The sequence below is a fragment of the Aythya fuligula genome, chromosome 5 (assembly GCF_009819795.1).
Source record: "Aythya fuligula isolate bAytFul2 chromosome 5, bAytFul2.pri, whole genome shotgun sequence".
NCBI classification, from domain to species: Eukaryota; Metazoa; Chordata; class Aves; order Anseriformes; family Anatidae; genus Aythya; species Aythya fuligula.
In genome coordinates this window covers 39694653-39717780 of record NC_045563.1, presented here as the reverse complement: position 1 = coordinate 39717780, position 23128 = coordinate 39694653, and the positions used below count along the sequence as shown (strand labels likewise).

Below are 23128 nucleotides of genomic sequence, written 5' to 3'. Positions count from 1 at the left end.
GAGAGAATAGAAAGGGCACAAGTGAGAAAAACTTGTGGGTTAAGATAAAAAGAGTTTAACAATCGAATAAAAGAAGAAAAAAAAAAATAAAAGAAAAGAAAAAAAAAAAGAATGAAAAAACACCACCAAACAAGTGTTGCAATGGCAATCACTCACAATCTCTCATGAGCAGACCGAAGCCCGTGCATTATTCAAGGTATAGCTACTTTGGAATGGCAACTCAGTTTTTATTGTTGAGCATATTGTTATATGGCATGGAATATCCCATTGTTCAGTCTCGTTCAGCTGTCCCAGCTTTGTCCCCTCCCAACCTCTTGTTCACTCCTTGCCTACTCTCTGGGGTGCAGGGTGGGAAACTGAGCAAGCCTTGGTGCTATGCAAACCTGTGCAAACACTGTTCACCACAGCAACATTTTACCTGTTATTGTAAACACCATTTTAGTCATAAATTCGAAACACAGCACCATACAGGCAGGTACGAAGACAATTAATACAATCCCAGCCAGACCCAGTACACCCATACACATAAAGATCTGTGCTTGTTGGAAGAATGGAAATGTGTGCTCTCATGGATGCATACATGTATATACATCAGTCTGGCAGGAAGCAAAAATGTTCCCTGACCACACACAATAGCAAAGCACTCTGACCTAACAATCTACTTTGAGATTCTAGAATCACCATTTAAACAAACAAACACTTTCATAACTGATGCTAGTTATTTCCTATTCCATGTAAAGAAGAATTATCATATGCTAATCTGTTACCAGAGCTGTATCTTTATTTCCTCCTTTTTGTTTTCTCTACACTAAGATATCAAATTTTATCACATTTAGTCCAAAAGAAAAAAAAAAAGTGATAAGCAATCCAGGATATTTCAAGTGACTAAGAACAGTTACTAGGGAAAATTACCTAATAAATACAATGGTGTATTTATTAGGTAATGGTGTATTTATTATGTATTTTGCTTAGTATTAAAGTAGCTGCAATATCCCACATCATTTTTTTTTTTTTAAATAGACCTATATAATAATATTAGACACAACACTACTGATTCCTGAACACTGTCAATTCTCACTGATGTTCAAGGTACAGCCTTATACAGAATCAGTTTGAAACTGACCCAGTAATTCATGCACTGACTTTAATGGATCTACACAAGGCTACCTGGACATTTTTTAAGTTGCTAAAGTGAAATTTGAAAAGATGAAGAAATGCAACTCTTTCTCTTTCAATGTCATCTTAAGATATGCAAAAGCATTCTTCTATATGGTACAGGAACAACTGCAGACTAATAGCTACCGTATGAGAATATTCTTACCTCACAAAATAGCATATCTTTACACATAGCATGGAAGATTTCTTTTCTAAAGCACTAAGATAGGTAGAAAACTGTTAAGGAAAATCATATTTATCCACATATGATATGAAATGTAGCATGCTTAATATTTCCCTACCTTTAAGTATAGTAGGAATCATTCTCATGGCATATTAGATTATAGTTTTATACAAAGGTATAGAAATTATGTTCCAAGATCACTAGCAAATGTTTGCTGTAAATATGACAACTCTGAGTAATACTGATGTAACTTCCCAAGTATAGACTGTTAAATACTGAAATGACTGCTTTGTACACATACTTCACAATTTCTCATAAAAATCACTTGCATATCTCACTAAAATTTGAAACAATACCAAATATATCAATTATGTTTAATTAATAAATACTCCGGTTTAGTATGAGTCACTGAAGCTTTTCAAAAAAGAAAAAAAAAAAAAGGAGTATATTTTCTTTTAAATATAAACAGCTATATAAAATACTCCTTGCTAATCTTACCCCTCTGACTGCAATAGTTTTCATTTGACATGCTCTGGTACCTAGAAAGAAACATCCATACTTTTAGTCTATTAGCTCTGTAAAACACATATTCTTATATTGTAACCAATACCTTATGAAGACATGGAAGATACATTTGGAAAAAATATATTATATGTATCTTCAGTATTCTGCTATAGATAATACATATATTTTCAGTACTACAAAAAATAATTTAATGAAAACACCTTGTAGATTCTCTCACAGATTGATTGAGATTAACTGCAGCTGAAATCTTCCCCAACTGAGGAGAGAAAATCCACAAAAAAAGTACCTGTATTAAGTGCTTAAATGAGACTGACAGTAGAGTTCATGAAGCCTGAAAAGGTTTCCCAAGTATTTTGAAGTGCTCTGAACAAACCACCTGAAATTAAATCATTCCTAACTATCCAAAATCACTCAAGAAATTTGTGGGAAAATTTGCACGAGAAAGAATACTTGTAGAAAATTGTCATCTCCAGGTGATAAAATCAGACTATTTAAAAAAAAAAAAAATGCTTTTGTGCCTTTTTCTTCTACTTGTATAGAGGAGAGAAAAATAAAGAGAAATCTGGACCAGTCCCAGGTTCATAGTATCTAACTAAGGTGCCTAATTTAATCTAACACCTGTTAGATATTCCCTAGGTATTTCTTCCACAGCTAATGGAGGGTGATTTATCCAACTTAAAATCTGAACTGGAATTTCATCTCTCTCTGTAGATCATAAACTAAACCAAACAGACAAAAACAAACAAAAAACAAAACAACACTAAAACAAAACAAACAAACAAAAAAACATTATACAGCCACAAAATTTGTAAGGAGCAAATCCATTGTTTTATTAGCGAAACAGTAGTATACCCCTAAATTAAGTATTCTACACTTACCTATTTTAAAATTGTCAAGTATATCTAATTTTACCTTAACAACAGTTGGATATTACAAAGGATATAGATCAACAAGTTTCTGGAGCATGTCTGCAGAGGAGATGAAAAACTGATGCATGGTCAGAATCATCTTTAGCAGCTGGTTGTTCTGATAAGCATTTCCTTCTAAATCTGAAAAATAAATAAATATATATATATATATATAGGAATCTTGATACAATTTCATAAACAACATGCAAGAGGCTTCTTCAGAACAATAATTTTAATCATGCCTGTTTGTCTATGCTGTTTGACAGACAGCAGTTACATACTGACTTAGGAAGTCCATCTTTTTTGTGATAAGAGCTATATAACAATTAAAAAACAAAAAGCTTTGTCTCAAAAACAGTCAAGTATTTAGACAAGTATACATAATGATCTGAGCCCAGCAACAATAACTTAAATAGTTAGCTTTAGGCAGGTGAGATAACCTTTGAATCAATGAATTGAGGAGCAAGAGAGTTAAGGCTACCGAATCATATAAGTCAGTGGCATGACTGAACTCATGAAAGGGAATTGAGATATTCTTAAGTGCTTGTGAACCTTTTTCTGTTGCTGACACATATAATCCTGAAGTATACACACAGGTTAGGACCTAGAAATGCATGGAATGAGACACAATGTATACAGAAGTCTAGGGGTTAACTGATGCATACTTAGCAGTGGACCTAGAAGCCATAATGAATTTCCTTGAACTGTGTATTACAAGGATTTCACTTGAAGGACATTTTTAGACTACATTTGTCTTCTGGGTATTGTATTTTTTTTCCATATTTGGAAAAGATCAAGGACATCAAATATATCAGAATGTTTTACAACGTTTCCTTTTCTGTTACACACACTTTAACTACTTTGTTAATATTAACAGGCAATGGTTGTGTACAGACTGCCATGAGACAAACTAGGTAGCTTGAAGTGGAATTAGACACCTTTTCAAAATGTATTTTTCAATAATTTTTAAATATTTAGTCCTCTATCAGGACAAATGCAGTTGCCATTTAACAAGAGCAGTATGCAGAAGTACAGTAAGGCAAAACAGAAGAGGCGGGTGAAACAGCAGATCTGGAACATAAGAAGTGGAATATAATGGTAGAGGAAAAAAAATAAATCGCACAGCACAGAAAAAGGAACATTAAGCTGAGTCCACTCACAAGACAACATAATCTGTGTTAGTCACTGAGCAACAATTGCCATGCCCTTATACAGGGAGGTACCAAATGTGAAGAGAGGACCCCAAAACCCAGGGCTTTCCTTTTGATCAATACATTGGATCTTTGGTAGAACTAACAAAGCCTGATAGCTTCTAGATGTGTCTCCTCTATTCTTCACAACAGCCCTATTCACACCCTTTACTGCCCCCTGGAAATCTTTGCCTTCTCTTCCCTGTATCAATGCCACAAATCCCCACTCATGCTTACAGAGAGCCAACACAGGGCAGTACATGCTGTGACAGGACCCTTACAGTCAAATCCAGCCATACACACAGGAGGCTCACCCCACTGCCCCTACACCAACTTGGGCACCAAGGTGGATGTCTCCCTTCTGCACAGTCAATTCTTTACAGAGTCCTGTCTTTCCATCAAATTTTTGCATTGTATGATCATTTTAAGCTTCTTTGATAAATTCAGCAATTCCATCACTTTTTACAAATTTCAGTCAAAACAAGTTCATTAAATCTTTTCAGGTAAGGGGGGTATGGGTGGGAGAGGTGGTTTATGGTTTTTTGTTTGTTTGTTTGGTTGGTTGGTTGGTTTTTTAAAACAGCTGATGCAATACACACTAGCCCAATATTTTAAGGCAAACAGAAATGTTTGCAGCATCACAACAGAGCACACCACAACTGAGTAGTGGGCAGTAGCATCTCTTAGTGACTCAGTTAGAAAGGCTCTAACTGAAAAATTTAGGTGTGTAGAAAACATGGCTGTACGTATAACCTCAGTCTGATAAACTTACGGAGAGAAAGCACTGGAGAGTTAGGAGAATAAGTTGCAGAAAATTTCCTATGAGCAATTGCTATCAATGCAGAATTTAAGGCTAAGCTTTTCAAAAGCCAAACCTCCCTGCGCTTACACTAAGAAAACAAGTAAGATGATAAAAGTCCTGAAGACTAATCTCTGTAGTGTTATTCTCAGCCTCTTTTAAAAGAGTGACAGGTTTAAGTTAACAGAAGCACTTGCAGATATGTTTAGAGATTTGTGTGCTCTTTGCCACACTTCCAATTTTGTTTTCACGTGTTAGCTGAGCTCCAAGGTCGTGACAGTGCATTCACCACTCAAGAAATACAGAAGACTCTGCTTAGCATACGATTCAACTAAGATGATACGAAGAGCTTAAAAATACCCTGTTACCAACCACAGGCACATCCTTAAACATCTAGGGCTTTTTGGTAGCAATGTACAGGAACTGTTAGTACTCCTGCACTACAACAACAGTATAAAGGTTTAGTTTCCTTTCAGGGAATCAAGTAGAGCTAAAGAATAATAAGCATTTTGAACTGTATAAATACATGTTCTCTCAGTGTAGCAGATAGAAACCAGTCATTTTCTGTAGTATGGGATATACTAATTGTATTTAACTACCCACTGTTTGCACAGATAAGAGAGAAACAGGCCATCTGGAAAGGCTACACTGGAAATCAGTTGAGTCAGGACTCTTAATTGATGGCATAAGAAATTGCAATTGGGCGAAGAGAGTTGAGTAACTGGAAAGAGAATACTAACCAGCAATCTCCAAAAAGGGACATAAACTAAATAAAAATATTGACTTCTTAAATACAGAAGTTACTCTAACAGATCAATGTAAAATAAAAATTAACGTTGGTGAATAGTCATCTGCATCATGCTTAAAAAGTTCTTGAGCTGTCTTTTGACTTTTACTACAAGTTCTCAATTTTACAGCATGAACCAAAGTTTACACATCTCCTGTTCATGTTCTCACGTAATTTCATTCATTACTCAACAGAACCTATTACAACATTCATTAAACAACAGATTTTTTCTGTTCTTATTTCTACTAGAACTATAAACAGTTTATATTTCTACTAGAGTATAAACAGTCTGGTAGAGCAGGTGTTGTGTGCCAAGGCACTGAGGACAAAACAGCAAGTTTTGCCAGAGAAGTAGGGAATTCACAGGAGAAGGCTGGGACATCAGGAATCATAACGTGTTTTCAACTCTTTAGTATCTGGCTTTTTGTACTATTCCAAGTGTTTTCAACAAGAGTAAAGTTCTTTCAGGTCTATCACATAGAGGTTGGTATCAATTTTCATCTTTTTTTTTTTTTTTTTTTTTTTTTTTTTTTTACAAAACTTTTTGTTTTGCTACGGTTTACATCTAATGGGTCTTGTTTAACCAGAAAAGCAGTTCAATGTATCCTTAACTTGAAAGCTGCAATGATTACATGCACAATTATTATTAAGTATGTAGAGCTGTAGTTAAATTACCTGCTTTTAAGACATGCTCAATATAGGTCACACCCTGCTGACAAGGACAGCAAATAACTATCTTAGCAGCTTCTCCTCTGTGCATATTCCAAACTCTTCTATCAAGACGTACAACAGGTACCACTTGGTACCATGTTCCAAAATGCACTTTTATCCTTTTTTTAGTCTTTTTAATTTTCTTTTTCTTTTTTTTCCTCCATATTATAAAGGTGCACAGAAAAATAGCACATTCTGCTTAATGTTAGGTCAATACACTTAATGGAACTGTCTTGCATAACAGAAGTGGATTTTTGCTTCAAAACATCCAGATCTAACTATCTTACAAGAGAGGTGGACTTTACGATATTTTACAGTAACATATAATTATTTTGCACACACTAATGCATTACCGTTTTGTGCTATCCATTCCTCCACTGCACCAATAATTAAAAGGTTCAATCTACACAAAGAAAAACATTGTATTACTGATGGTTTAAAAAACAAACACACACTGCAGCCACAAATCTGAAGGTTCCCAGTACCGTCCAGCACTGAACAGCAAACTTGTATGGGATTATAACAGCACACAATTTTACAAACACATCTGATACCAAATATGTAATGTCATATTCCTGCCAGATCTATGAAAGAAGCACTTTTCAAGTAATGCACTATGACTCCAGCTCAGTTGCAGAATTGTCACTGGTTATTTCACACCTCTGACCACTAGGTCACTTCTTTTTAGAAGAGCTAACCTGCTAAACATAGACATGTGTAAGGAAGTTACAAAAGTCGTGGTAAACTATCTTTGTGCAAATGCTGAAGCCAATAAGAGGGCTTTCCTGACTCTCTTGCAAGACTGTCTCTGACTGCCTCTACAGCATTCTCTTGAACCTCCAGCAGTGCTTTTTTTTTTTTTAAAAAAAAAAAAAAAAAAAAAAGTTTGAGACTCATTTTCATTTCCGTTTGTATACCTGTTTCTAACCACACACCCTGCTGAGCAGAAACCACTAAGTGAACATTAAATAAAGTGGCATGGGTGTGTTTCAGTTAGTCAATTTACCTTAACAGAATGCTACAAAATACTGTATAAGCCTTAGCTTTGTTTCACTGCAGAAAAATGTAAGTAGTCCATCGGTTACATTCTTTTTCTCCTGTAAATACCCTTAATGTGTTGTTTTAATAAATAATCTCTGAAGCAAACAAGAAAGCAGGAAATGAAAATACTTTTCCAGTATTTAACTACATGAGTACAAAGAGCACAAAGAAATATAGGGCTGAATATTTTAGTATCCATACAGTAACAGAATGCCACTAAAATTATAGCTATGAAAGTTCCATTGCATATGTTACACTTAGAACAAATGAGAGTAAAAACATCCCAACCTAGGTGTATCAGCCACTCTACTGCACGGAGCCACCGGTTGGAGCATGTGATCTGTGATTTAGAAATAGGTGAACTATATCACTTGTTCCTAGAATAATTAGAAGAATCAAAGTACTCAAAAGCTAATAAGCAAGGCTGTAACAGTTGCCTGTTTTTCACCATCTCCTGGCAGCCACCAAGCCTACAGTAAATGTGCTTACTAGAAAAAGTATGTTCTATAGGCTGTATCGTTGTACTAGGACCTTCCCACTCATGAGGGCAATCATTAGGCAACAGGAAGAATGCCAAAATGTCTTAACTGAACTTAATTTTGGAAGAAAGAAGTTAGTTTTTCCTAGGTCTGAGAGGCCTTTATTTCATAAGCATTTCTTTACCAGCCAGTTCTAACTCTATCACCTACTGTACAATTTGAAATGAATCAGAAGTGAATCACAGAACCCTGACATCACATGAATAGTGATTATACTACTAAGAATACAAATAACTTCTTGTAAGCTACCTGAAGTCTTCCAGTCATTATCAAAAGCTACCATCAAAAACAACACAACACAAGAAAGCATCAAGCAATTGCCAAGTAGTCCAGCAAAATGCAAAGCTGAAACTCATGGGTTGCTATATTAACGTTGCTGTATAATATTCTTCAAGACTTCTGCAAAGTGTTTTTTCATGTTGTTATTTTCCTGGTAACTTAAAGAAGATGGTGTGAGGACAGTGTTATAAATGTCTGTAAAGATTATTAAAGCAGCATCTGATAGCAAAACTGGGGCAAGTGATGTTTTTAAGGTTTAGCAGCAGGAAAACTTAATGAAACATACAGACCTGTGTTAAATACAGAGCTACATGTGGAAGTACCATGCTAGGGTTTAGTGGCTGAATTGAAATAGCTGTAAGACAGTATCACTGCCCCAAATCTTATGAGATAACTTAGAAAGGCTAGAAGGAGCTGAAACTGAACAAAATATTTCCTGAATACTTCATGGATACTTTCTGGAACTTGACCTCACAGATTGGAACACTATTCCCTGCAATCATTCTGTTTCAATTCAGTTAAAAACTTATACAACACATAATAACCTTACTATGGGCTTATTATTCCCTTTTAGCAAGGGAATTTGCTACCCTGCTAAGGAGGCAGTCATTTAACTCTGTTTGTTCAACTGATCAAATTTGGACAGAATCAGATTCTTAAGAAGCCATCCTCCCAGCTATTAGTTATGACTGTAATATCATAGAACAGAATCACAGAATGGGCTGGGTTGGAAGGATCCTTAAGGACCACCCAGTTCCAACTCCCTGCCATGTGCAGGAAAACTCCCACCAGACCAAGCTGCCCAAAGCCCCATCCAGCCTGGTCTCGAACACCTCTAGGGATGGGGCATCTAGAGGTTCTCTGGGCAACCTGCTCCAGTGCCTCACCACCCTCTGAGTAAAGAATTTCTTTCTAATGCCTAATCTAAATCTACCCTCTTTTACAGCCATTAGTCCTTGTCATATCACTGCACCCCCTCAAAGAGTCCCTCCCCAGCTTTCCTGTATGCCCCCTTTAGGCCCTGGAAGGCTGCCATAACATCTCCCCAGAGCCTTCTCTTCTCCAGACTGAACAGCCCCAGCTCTCTCAGCCTCTCTTCATAGGAGAGGTGTTCCAGCCCTCTGATCATCCTTATGGCCTTCCTCTGGACTCACTCCAAAAGTTCCATGTCCTTTTTATGTTGGGTAATGCCATCACCAAGAGCTGAGAAACAGATTCAAACTAAACTAGGGTGTTTACTTTTTGAGTCATAAATAGCCTTATTTGTTACAGGCAGGTGAAAGCTCAGTTAACGTAGACATCAGGACTAGAGGCTAATGTTCCCATTCCAATGCAGAATTGGTTTTCTGTAAGCCAGTGTGTTTCAGAACCAGTTTAATTTGTTGCTAAATTGACCAGTGATGAAGATACCAGTCTCTGTAGGTGACTTATTCCAGCACTTGACCATCTGTGTCAGAGTTCTTCCTGTTGCCTTAAGTTTTTGATTAGAAAATGTGAGCAGCTTCAGGATATTACATCCAACCCCCAGTAGAGAGAAAAAATACTCTGTTTTCCTTAGCAATGTATTTTTTTCTATTTAAAGATTTCTTCCCCCATCTTTTCTCTATTAGGAAACATTAATATTGTCTTTTTTAATTTTTCCTTAGAAGCCAGACTTTCTAGATCTCTGGTCAACTTTAATGTTTTCTGAACCTTCAGCAATTTACCCACTTATGAAGAGAACTTGAACAAAGTAATCCAGAAGACATCTTAGCATCAGAGTTAGCATATTATTTTGAATATATATGTATATATATATAAAGCTATGGCACACAGGATAACTGTATATATGTTATAAATAATAAAAATAAGCATATGCACTCCTCTATGCATACATATATCCCCTTAGAGTTTTTGCCTTTTCTGCAGTACTACAATACCATTACATCCTTTTCAGTTTTAAAGTCTGTCTTCATGTTGATATTCTTTCTTGTGGAACAGCTGTATATCAAGTTCACTGTACTCTGCTTTTACAACTGATTTTTACAACTGATTACTCTAAGTGTACCCTAAGAACTTAGTACTTGTTCTTAGAGAATTCTTCTTCATTTCAAATTATTATTTTAGATGGTTAATGTCTTTCAGAAATGGTGTAAGCTAATTACTATGACCTTACAAAGATGATGCATCAATTAGGTAAAAGAATGGTACTCAGAGTAAACCAAAGCATTCAGGGAATTATTGCATTAAAGCTTTTTTTTTTTTTTTTTTTTTTTTTAAATTTGGCTTAGTCTGCATAAATGCTTGTAGCCACTAGGTGAGTAATATATAAACTTATTTACACAAGCAATTGGACTTATGGGAAAAACCTCCAAAATTAAAATGAGAACAAATCAGTATTTTTACAGAGAGGAAAGAACCATACTATATTGTGATGAGTTGTGCACTAGCAGAACCCTAAATGAGCCAAATAAACAGAAATGCTGAAAGAAATGCTATAAATGTGACAGTTCCCCAAGTCTAATTCCCACTTCAAACTCCCTATAGAATGGGAAGGAAAAAAAAAAGAAAGCAGAAAAAAAAAAAGTTCTTCCAAATACTCATTAACAATGCAGATATATCCAAGACACATGTGAGTCTAATATGCATCCAAGAAGGATAATAAGACTGTTCTGTGTGCAGGTAGGGAACATTAGGGGCTAAAAGCCTCAAGGGAAAGCCATTATTCTCTCTCAGAAACAGCTTTTGGAAAGCTAAATCTTGCAGAAAGCTCTGGGTGGATAATTCTTTAAAATGAAAACAAGAGGATAAAAGCTCTTGTCAAGGGGAAATGGGATGATTCTGAGAAATTAAAATGTTCTTCAAGAGAAACCAAATGAAATGTGGGTGGAAAGCATTCCATTAGCCTTGGAAATTCATATCAAGTACACAGAACAAGGTAAAAACTTAACACGCCCCTACACACGCTAATATTCATTGTTCTACAGTATGGTTAAAGCATTGATCTTGGCGAGTGTAGATGAAAACTTTTAAATCAAGTACTTTTTTTCTATAGAGCCTAACAATTGTAATTTGAGAGCTCAAGTTTTTTCAAAACTTGAAGTCATCATACTAAAGGAGCCATGTGAAGTTTTTCAGCTACAGACAACTTCTGAATAATTCAGGTGTAATGCCTGGCAACACAGCTGTGCTGGTATAAACACAGGTAGCTAAGACAAACCAGACTTCCAGAACAGAAACAGAAAATTCTCAAGATGGTACCACTAGGTGACCACTCACCTCAGCTGCATGCTTCACACTTACTCATCCCACAGCAACAGTGTTTTTACAATGAGCTTCTATCTAACTACATGATTGATCCTGGTGCATCCAGTTATCAAACCCACAGAAGCATGAAGTCGGCTTCATTTGAAAGTGTGAACTGTAACAGAGCAGCAGACACAAGCAGCTTTCCTTTAGGTCCCTAAGAGATGTTACAGGTAGCTTAGACCCCAGTTTCTGGCCTTGACTTTCATTGCTTACTCGTACTTCTACCCTAACTATAAAGTTGCTCTAGTATAGTATTTCTGACTTAGTTTTAAATTTCTCTTAAATACCTCAGCTTCCCAGTCTTCGGTCTAACTTCTAGATATATTTCTGGAATTAACATTTACACACTACCAGGCAAGCTATCTTCTAACCCAGCAGATGCGGGCATGCCTTTGTCCCTTCCTCAGACTGGGACATATCTTATTCTGTAAACAGGGGAAAAAAAAAAAAAAAAAAAAAAAAATTTCCAAAAAGCTTTCAGCTTCACTACTGACTTAAAACACACCTAAGCACCATGCACCACTATCAAATACTTACATACAGAAGCTTCCCAATTGCTGATTCAAGCTAGCTGCAGTATGTCAAGTTTTCACCAGAGAAATTTTCTCGTATGTTCATGTGTAAGCTTTATTGGCCCCACAGCAGCAGTTGCTCTAGCACAGAAAGTGTCTCATGCCTCCCAAGTACTGTTGTAGTACATTTCTTAATATTAATAACAGAGGTATCTGATCATTTTCTTATTCAAAGTAAACACTGTTTGTTTTTTTTCTAGTGTACATTATTTAAAAGAATAACACTACATAGTGGAGACCAACATTAGACAGAGCTGATTAAATATAGCTGAGGAACAGAGCTGACAACCTCATCCTTATCCAAACCATAAATTTGGAAGGTGAAATATTTTCAAGAAAACGTAAAGGTTAACATAGAAAAAAATCATCTCACACTACAGTTCTCTGCCAGAGGATTCTGTATTTCAAAAGAAAGGAATTATGGCATGACCACAATATAGGTGACACTAAGCACTTTATTCTTCTTAACATGACCTCTATATACACATGAACATTAAAGCTGCAGTGTTTGAGGATTCCTGAAGTTATTTCCAATGCAAATACAATCTTAATAGCTATTAATGGGTGCTCTCTTACCTTTGCCTTTTCCCAGCTTTTGCACTTTCACATTCTGACCTCTTTAATGCGAGGAAAAAAGTGTTATCATGTTTAGAAATTTATCTTTTTTTATAAATTTTAGAAAATTATCCTGGGTAACAGAAACATCTACTGAACTGTGTAATACTTCATGGGAAGCCCCTTCTTTCTCAGACTTATAAAGAGCATTGCCAAAGTATGTATTTATACCTGGCAATAAACAGCAGAATACTGAAAGACTCAACATTAAAGCATACACAAACCAAACAAGTAAAACACACGGGGAAGCCTAAAGAGCAAGTGACTGATTTCTTGCTTCTACTTCATACATATGCTGTAGAGAAGAAAGAATTGAAATTCATGAAACATTCTCAAGAGAATGAATTATTTTCTATTGCTATCTAAGCTTTTGTGCACTGCAAATTAGAAGTTATATTGTTTTTCTGAAGTTACATTTACAGGTATGAAGATATAATTTTCTGTCATAGCCCTATGGTAACTATCAGTAAATGGGAGGCAGCTTTGTAAAGCAAGATGTCTAAGTTCTATGTATTTTCTTTTATTGTTTATTTCATGACTCAGACAACTATATTGAAAAGACCGAAGTCAAATTAGCTAATTGGAACTTTAAAACACACACAAAGAAATCCAGTTTAATTTCTTTGGGAAAAAAACCCACAGACATCAGTTTAAAAAAAAAAAAAAAAAATCATTTTCTTTTTGGTACTATCACAATTACCATTAATAGTTAGCTAAATGGCACTTAGCTTTCTACAGAGCAACAGCTGCTCTTCTGTTCCCACAATGTCATTAACTGATCATTAACATAGTTTCTGTTGCCAAGCAATACTAAATTTTCTGCGCTGTATTTGACCAAATCACACCCAAATTACTAAACACATAATCATTGATGCCATTGTAACACAGTATAACACTGTGAACAAACTTTAATCACTTTTTGGGGGGGTCAGGGACTTCAACATTCACTCTAGACTTTGGGAGCAGAAGGGACAAACATGAGACAAACAAACAAATGACTGGCTAGGCAATGCTAACAACAAAAAAAAAAAGCCAGAATTCTGACTAAAAGGCAATTATATTCTATAATTTGGTATATTTGGTAAAAGAGTAAAGATAAACTTGATAAACTTGGTACTTGAACTGTGATTGTTTTATTAGTTATTGCATATTGCAACTAGACTAGAAGAATGTATTTATGTTGAGTAGAATTTTTTTCTTAGAAGACTCATTATGTTTTTGCATGATACTGATACAAAAGTGAGCTATAGAAATATGAGGTCACAGAACTAGACAACACTGCTAACATAGGTTGTTTTTTTTTTTTTTTTAATAATTATTTATTTTTGAAAACATAAATTATGATCAACTTGTTGATCACCTACAGAGACAACCAGCTCCTTTGACAGATGGTCTCAATTCTATCACATATTTATCTGGCATCTTTCATCCAGATCAGTCCTGAACCAGTTTCCCAGATTTCTAAGGTTAGTTTACAAACACTCTCTTTATCCCACACTGAGTCAACAAGCTGGTTTAATAAGCTGATCATATACTGCAAAACAATTTGCATCACAGCCTAAGATTAGTATGACCATTAGAAACTGCAAATTGCACTAGGTTCACATGAATTCTATTAACATTACTAATTTATGAAGTTAAAATAATAGCTTTTTAGAAAAGTGGATTGCGGGTTTAAATCTTTTTTAAAATACAATTTTTTTCCCTACTGAAGACTGACAAACAATTAATTCCACTGCAAACAGTTTTTCATGACTGAGTTTCTACATAGAATTACAATATATAAAACATGTATTAATGTATGTGTATTATGTACACGTATAGATGTACATGTACTCTGGGGAAGAGAAAAAAACAAAAACAACAAGAACAACCAGTTGCTTCCCTAAAACCCTTTACTTACATCTCTCAAGAAACCACGCACAGGGACACTGCATGGTGACAGACACTTAAAAGAAGTTTCATATTTCTTTTTTCAACTGAGCATGCTCATCTTGCCCAGCAGTAACTGAAGTGCCTGAATAAGCAGGCACAGGTTAAGCATAGCTCTTCTATGTGCTACAGCAAGTATGCTTGTAGTGCTTAGACACAGAGGCAAATATATAAGATCCACACTCAAAGGCTGAAGACATAAATACTTCATAATATTAAAATTGTGACAGCTTAGGGATTTCTTAGCTCCTTCGTGACCCTCTGATGTTTTCAGGAAGCATTTGTAGAAATTAGGACTGTCAAGTATGCTCTTAGGAGTGTTTGTTAGGTAATTTTAAGTAAAATTTCAGGACTTTGCTGTAAACAAAGCAGGGAGGTAGAAAAATGACAATATGCTACAGATACATTTTGTCCCAATTGCTACAGACTTTATAAACATTTGTAAAAATGATTTAAACAAATGTATTGTGTGCTCAGGGGAAAGACCCTTTAACTCTATATAGCCTATAAGCTTTAATGCACATTAAAATAGTTCATTGAATCTTCAAAAGATGTATTTAAAAAAAATAAAAAAATCAGCACACTTCAACATTAAATTCAACATTTACATGGTAAGATAGAAGCTTAAAGTCAAAGAAATAAATTGGGATCTCTTACCCTACACAGTGAATGTATAAATAGGGGGAAAGAAAACATCTGCTAGAACAGAAACTGACTTACTACAAACAGTCAAAACATCAAGCTCGCAGTAGCATTAGAATAGCCATGGATAAAACGTATGATGAAGTATTGTTATTTCACTTCTATATGTAGCAGATACAGAGTTTAAAAAATTAAGATATAATTATTCAGTGAAGTGAACACTGCTGAAATATTTTTACTAATTTGTAACACTTTCTGGACTAAATATATGTCAACATGTATTTATGCAGTCTTGCAAAGATTATTATAAAGAAGAACTAGCAAAAATAGAGCTCCGCTACTGAGCGTACACTTCCTGTGTTCTACTGAACTGTCAGCATTAAATAGTCGATGTGGCCATGGAACAGCAAGCTACTATGGTGGTTTTGACAACAAAGCTGATAGTACTAGTGTCTTTACAACCAAGCAGTGATGTAGGAGACAAAGTCGTACTGACTTCCAGAGACCGGTCTGACCATCAAATAGTTTTATATACTACATAATAGGAAAACATGGATACGAGGAGTTAAAGCCACTTTTATAATTGTTTTATCTACAATTTCACTACAGAATCACAGTCACTAGCAAAGACTTCCTCCAGAATAAATTAACTCCCTCCTGAAGTTGTCATATTCTAAGCCAAGATTTATTAATTACTTTTTTTCCATGAATTCACAGCTTCAGCCATCTTGTTGCCAATTAAAAGAGGAAATTAAAAGTAGGTGTTAGTTAAAAGTAGGAGACCTTTCTGTTCCAAATTAACATCTCCGATGGAGAGGTTCCACCAAATCTAGCCCTTCCTTATGCAAGCTACATTTTCTAGTCTTTTCAGTCACCTTACCCTACCTCCTGCTCTTCCCCTCTATCCACTCCCCTCCCTCCTTTGATTTCTCTTTTCCTCTATTACGACTTCTTTCCTTCCATACAACCTTTTTTTTTTTTAATCCATAAATGTTATTGTCAGCTCCTACACTTTCCCTTCTTTTCAAAGGCAATCAAATGTAATGCATTCATTTACACTCTGCAGCTCTTGTCAATCTAGATCATAGCAGTAACAGCATCCTGCAGGTACTTGTAAAGCTGAAAGGTTTTCCCAGTCACATAGAAAATGTTTTAATCCCTGTCCTATCTAATCACATTTTTTCCTCTTTGCACTGTTGAGAGCTGTTTCAAGCCTCTACAAGCTTCTACATAGACTAAAAACAGGACCAATGTCCCTTTCTGAGAAACTACCTGCCTTCATTCTCTCATCGTACTCTTCTTTTCCTGAATTCTTGTCCTAGTCCATGTCCTGGCTTTTCTATTGCCTTTACTTTTGGCAATTCTTTTTTGGAACTCATCTTACTCATCCTGACGCAACCTTTCCATGGCTTGAAGAAGCCTCTTTCAGCATCTCCTTCTATCTTTGTTAATAAAAATCATGCTGTTGAATAAAATAAGCACTGGTGCTACACTCTTCTCTCAGATGTAGTTATCCACATGACTTCACGCTACCTCATATGACCCTCGCTGTTCAAGCTAAAGATGGCCAGATTTGAGAGGGGAGAGAGAGAATACATTAATCATTCTAAAGTACGTGTTCAAGTTGATTACACTGAATAAGATTTTGGTCTTTTCTAAAAAAGAAAATGAAAGTCCACCTAACTCTCAACTTTTGGAAACAGCAGGTAACCACCACCTTGTTGATTTTGGACTCACCACCTTGTAAATCAAGGTGTTAAATCCACATTCTACTGTCATTTTCTAACCAGCACTTTTGCAGACCCACAGACAATATCACAAACTCCAAGATCCAATCTTTGCTTCTTACCTCCTTAGCATAGGTTTTAGATTATCTCAGCTCTCTTGAGCTTTCTCTTGAAAGTTGCCTTTCTACAAAACATCCTGGAATTGTTTACAACACTGTGGCAAAATTTTCTCACTCATTATTTGAGCTTCACACATCCCACTTTCTCATTTTCCCCCTTATCCATACTGTAAGACAAATTATGAATACTTGTGCCCTCCACAGTTTTAAGTGTGGGTTAATTCTTAATGCCTTCTTGGTTAGGCCATCTTTCTGCTATTCCTCACATAAATGGCAGAAGGCTACCAACTTCCCTTTACACACCATTTTTGACAGCAGCCTCTCTTACACATAATGTGTTTTTTTTTTTCCAAGCTTTTATAATTGATTTCAGGAATATAAATTTGGCAGCATACTTTATAGAAAAACTGTATTTATAATTGTATACATAATACTAGCAAGTGCTGTATAGTATTAACATGATTAAGTACATATTCTGAAGTGTGACACATCAACATCTCTATCTACTACATACTGTATTTCTTAACCCTAGACAGTAAATACATCAAGGGCTTTTTTCCAGAAAGCAAATTAAAAATGTAGTAAGAAGATCTGTGCTTAAGTCTTGGAGGATTCAGCATTTTTAATATTGAAGTAACACTTGTTCAGATTACAATAATCAATTTCTGGAATAATATACAAAATAACACACAGCAGCATATTTGAAACTGAGAATACAACTTTAATCTGATTAGAATAAAGGGTAGTAGCTTTACTTAATACACTTAATATTATGCATGGGAATAAACTTGCTTAATCATTCAATATACTTGTAATAATTCAGCCTTTTTTTTACCCACTCTTTTTCTCCCTACTCCTCCTCAGTCTCCCAGATTAAAGTTTTTCCATTGCTTCCTTTGTTGGCATGACAAAATAAACATATTTTCCACAGCACTTTTGTTGATGGCTACAAAAACCTTCTCTAAGCAACTTTGTTAAATAGGTTATCTATAGTTTTAAGTTGCATTTTACAGTTACCTTAAATACTCAGCTTGGAAATTCCAACATATTTTAAGAATATGCATAATGTCATAGAAGACACGCAAATACAGACACACACAAAAAAGAGTCTCAGTGTCTACCGTGCACATCATGACTGTAGCAGTCCTTAATGAGCTTAACTATGAAACCCTTTTGAAAGATTCACATGCACTGACAACTGAACTGGACAGGTACACTTCTTATCTCTGTCACCTTAGTCCTTATAACACATGGATGCCCAGGAATCTGAGAGCACATGCTGATTTATATACTTCGAATATGAAAAAGTTATTAAAATAAAGCTAAGCAAAATAAATCAACCATTCAGTGTTTTACATATCGTACTTAAAATCAACCACATAAAAATAGATACAAGTTAGTATTGGTTAAAAAATCTCAATATTTTAACTGTACAAAGGTCTTACACATGCTTTAGATGTCTTGCCTCACTCCCAGTGAATCAAAACTTATAACTGATGTTTGTTTAAAACCTGGGGCTTTGTAGCAGTTCAATGAATACGTTATTTACAATAATTAAATGGAGGAGGAAAGGAGCCAGAAAGAAACAAAACAGTATTGATAATTGGATGTTTTGTCAACTTTTCCCAGACACGTTTCTCTGTACAAGTTTTAAGTATATTAAAAAAAAAAAAAAAAAAAAAAAACACATTTCCAATGGATGCTAAAGATTAGTCATTGTTTATACAGTATTTATGTGCTGCAGTACTACATCAACGCTGTGTTACTATTTAACTGCACAGATTAATTATTTTTAGAGGTGAGTGGGTGTTTGAGAGCATTCAGTGTTTAAGGACTACTCTGCAAGTAAACTTTGCAAGATGCTTTCAGAGTAGTTCACATTACTGAAAGATACAGTGTTAAACAAATTACCTACAAAGTATTTGGAACCCTTCTGAGTGCTTCAGTACTAGTATATTTTAATCATATAAAAAAAATGAACATGTTTACTAATGAAAAAGATTGGAAAAGTAGACTAAGGATACAGGGTTACTGCAATAATCATCCATGTACTACAATTCTTATGGCAGAAAGAGAAATGAATGGCTTGAAAAAGAATTCAGCTGTGATTTTTATTAGGATTTTTTCTCACTACTGAGATACAACTTAAAATCTATACAGATAATGTAAGAGGCAATCCAACGCTAGTTTACTCATCTTAAAAATAGCTCTGCTCATTTCAAAATATTTAACATAAACACATCATTGACACATTATGAACATATTACAGTAACATAATGATTACTTGTTAAAGTTTACCAAACTGATATTCAAAGAACCAATTAAAAAAAAATAAAATAAAAGAGGGAAAAAAAGCACAAACATAAGGAAGTACGAATGACTGGGGTTTGTTCTATTCTCTCAAGATAAAAATAAATAAATAATCACATCAATCTCTTGGCATATATTAACATGCATACAAAGATCAACAAACCCATAAAATATCCATTTACCTACTGAATGCATAACAATCAGTTAAGCCTTTCTAACTCTCTAGTAAATCAATGTAATTCACTAGTAAATGACCTAGAAATAACCAGTACAGAAACATATTCATACCATTCCAAAAACTCCCAGACACTCACCAAAAGACTGAATGCAGGTTTCAAGAAGATCTTCCAAAGTCGCCCCCTTGGCCAGGTGTCCCAGTGGCACCATTGTGACTTGGGTAAGGTTTGAAAGGCTGTGACAATGACTGATCTGCTTCAGCTCAAGTGCTGATTCAGGAACAGTGCTGCATCCTTGGGCAGGTTGCCTAGAAGAAAACACAGTAGCGAAGTAAGTACAAGATGAGTGAGTGGCAAATTTTATGCTACATGGAAAAGGGGGAGAAATTTAAAGGGCAATTAATTCCCTGAAGCTAGGTTGATGAAATACATAGCCCTCCCACTTAATAAGTACACCAAAGAGACTACTCAGTAAATTATTTTTTCTTCCTTCTAAACGTGGATTGTAGAGCACACAGTTATAGAGCTCCTTGAATGATCTCTCAGGTTAACTCTCAAGCAAAGCAATAAGACTTCTGGTATGTTTACATTACTGTTTTAGCACAAGTTTAAAAAACAGCAGCAAAACTTTAAACTGTATATACAAGCCATGTAACAGGAACATCATTATGCATTAGTGTACCACGTATTTTTGTGGTTACCAAAAGTAAAGAAGAAAAAAAATATAACTATAATCAAATATTACACATTGAAAAAACACAGACGAGCTTTATTAATAGTGATTTTCCAAGTGATTTTCTAAGTCCCCAAAATATCAGTGCAACTTTACAGTGGAGCATTTCACAAAATAAATAAATAAATAAATAAAAATTGCTGGTGAGTTTGTATCCATTCTATACTATTATTTCCTACTAAATTGTTTTAAGAGTGCATACATGACTGAATTAATGGTTTTATTATGAAAAGCTTACAACTATAAATGAGGCCAAAAATAAAGCTAGTATCTAGTTCTAGGCTTGTATTTTGCTCATATTATCGTTTCTCAGAGCCTAAGAATGCATTAGTTACAGATAGTATTAAAATATGTTCATTACTTGTGGACATGTTCTTCTTTCTGTATGAAACATTAAAGAAGAACAAATATCATGAAGAGTGCTGAAACATTTTCGCCTGCAAATAACAGGAACCACTTCAAAATCTGACTTGAGAGCATGACAGCACGGCTCCCAAAAGGGCAACAGTCACTGCTGTTTCCATAAAACTCAGGATTATTTTGAGACAATTCACACTCCACAATCTCCCTAAGGAAGTTACTGCAGCATCTTTAAGTTGCTATCTTAAGCTTTCATACAATTTTTCTTTGACAGAGCACTATGCAAAACTTTTTATTAATACACTGACAATCCTGAGAAGAAAAGGCATAGAAACGTATCCAGTGTGCATACCACATACAGGCAGAGACTGCAGTAACGACGCCAGCATCCCATACAGGTGGTCCCGAACAAATATGGAAATACGGATGCCTGGCGAAGACAGACTGGACCCTACCTCATGTCAGCGACTTTCAAGACTTCGCTTAAGTTTCTGACTCATTTCCACGCTGGAAAAGCCACAGAACTCCACGTGATCTCACTCCTCGCCCACCGCCAGCAGAGCGCAGCCCTGACCCCGCAGAGCCAGCGACCATCGCTCAGCTCTCCTGCGCTCAATCTGGCACTAGCTATGCAAAGAATTTTCTGTTCCCTTCCCCCTTTCTCTAAATTTCCCTCGTCGCTCTGTGATCTGACTTCCTGTTCTCTCATAAAGCAGAGCGAGGGCCCGATCAGCTTTCAGGGTTCTCTTTTTACATGCTCGGCCACCACCCCTCCTAGCTTCGTGCCGGGCCCCCGCAGCTCAGGGCAGAGGATGCTCGGGACGCGGTGGCGGCGAAGCCCGAGTTTTAGTGGGGGATATTTTCGGTCTGGTCATCCGAGCCGGCACCGAACAGCGCACAAAAGCAAAGTTCACGGCCCCAGATAGGGTCGGAGCAACGCCGCGGCCCGCTCGGCGGACCCCGGCGGAAGAGGCACCCCAAAACTGGCCAGGCGGTAGCGCAGCCCCCGGGGGCCGCGGAGGGGACCCCTCAGGGACCTCCGCAACACCCGCAGGTTCCCCGGGGGCGGAGGCGCCCCCCGGCAGAGCCCTGTCCCCCCCAGGTTCCGAGCGCCCCGCGGCGAGACCGGCGCTGGGAAGGGTGAAAGCGGGTCTTGCCCGCCGCCTCCTGCCCCCCTGCCCCGCAGCCCCCGGCCCGAGCGGACTCACCGGTTCTCCCTCCTCTTGCCCAGGGTCCCCATGTCGCCGCTAGCCTCGGCTCCGCCGCCCGGCCGGCGGAGCGGGGCGCGGGGCTGCGCGGGACGGAGGGGGTCGGGGCAGCGGGGCGGCCCCGCGCATCGCCCGCTCCCGCCTCGCCTCGCCTTAGCAGCTCGCAGCCGAGTGAGCGGGGCAGCCGCCGCCCGTGACGAGCGAAGGCGAAGATCTTATCGGCAGAAGGAAGTCCCGAGCCGCCAGGCTGCTCTTCTTTGAAGCCGCCGCGTTTACCAGGTACTGAAGCGCCCGCTCCTGCCTGGCTCCGATGCCGGCCGCGACCCTGCCTTGGGGGCAGCCCCCGGGGGCCGGCCCTGGCGGAGCCCACGCGTGCCTCCAGGCAAACGCTGCGGCCCTGCACGCCTGCGCCCCGCCTGCGGGACGTCCCGCGTGGGGGCCGGGGGCCGCCGCAGCCCCTGGGAGGTCCCGGGGGACCAAACCCTCAGCCCCGAGGGAGCGGCGCAGGGCGTATTCAGTGTGGGCGAGCACCCGCGGGGAGCTGCTCCGTGGGGCCGTGGCTCGGCTTTCCCCGAGGTGCTGGCGGCTGGAAGTGGAGGCTGAGATGCCTTTGTGCAGCTCCTGTCGGCTGCCACCTCACGCTGCCTCGCCGGATGAGATGTGATGTACCCCAGGCGTCTGCACTGCTGACTGTCCCGTTCTGGCCACTGATAGAAAAGAGAAAGAAACTCCTTCGCTTCTGAGAAGAAAAGGCCGGGCAGGAAATCTGAAAGGTCAGGCTCGTTGCACGTAGCACAGTTTGACTAAATGGGCTTGCGTTTAGAAGTATGACCATCTGAGCCGTGCAAAAGTCACAAATCACTTAGGCTCCACCACTTTGAGAGCTCAGTTTACATTACAGAAGGCTACCTGGGCATCACGTGCCGTTGTACTGAGATCCACACCGTTTCTTTGACCAGTAAGATTCAGATATTCTGAATAATTTGATACCAACAACCTTGGCACATTCTTCTTTAGGTCTCCAAGATGATCAAATTCACAAATGCACTCATGGGCATTTTCTCAGGTGAACTGCCACTATCACCATGAGTTGCATAAACCTGCCTGACCGTGCACAAGACCTGCAGGTGAAAGGAAAAGCCCTGCATGCAACTGGAAATCACATTAGTGATTCAGCAGGTGCCATTCCCCTGAGTGATACTGAGCTCATTCCCAGCTTGAAGATCACTGTGGTTTATGGAACACAAATGCACAATATATATCCAAGACCACTAGTCATGTAATCTGTGATATTCTCTGTAACACCTAAATTGTTAAGCCAATATCCT

At 37.6% G+C, this 23128-nt stretch overlaps 1 protein-coding gene across 2 annotated transcripts in view; it reads right to left on the bottom strand.

Moving 5' to 3' along the window:
* The window catches only part of RASGRP1 (RAS guanyl releasing protein 1), a 42536-nt gene extending 20377 nt beyond the window's left edge, over positions 1-22159 (bottom strand). Inside the window, exons 1-4 of one of the 2 annotated variants that reach the window (XM_032189310.1) lie at positions 21801-22159; positions 19638-19807; positions 2808-2913; positions 1322-1384 (exon numbers count right to left, since the gene is read on the bottom strand). In XM_032189310.1, coding sequence (XP_032045201.1) covers positions 1322-1384; positions 2808-2913; positions 19638-19807; positions 21801-21832 — 371 coding nt within the window. In that variant the 5' untranslated portion in view covers positions 21833-22159. Of the gene's footprint in view, positions 1-1321; positions 1385-2807; positions 2914-19637; positions 19808-21047; positions 21184-21800 lie in introns of those variants that run through there. The other variant, XM_032189311.1, reaches the window with a different exon arrangement.
* Positions 22160-23128: the final 969 nt, after the last annotated feature.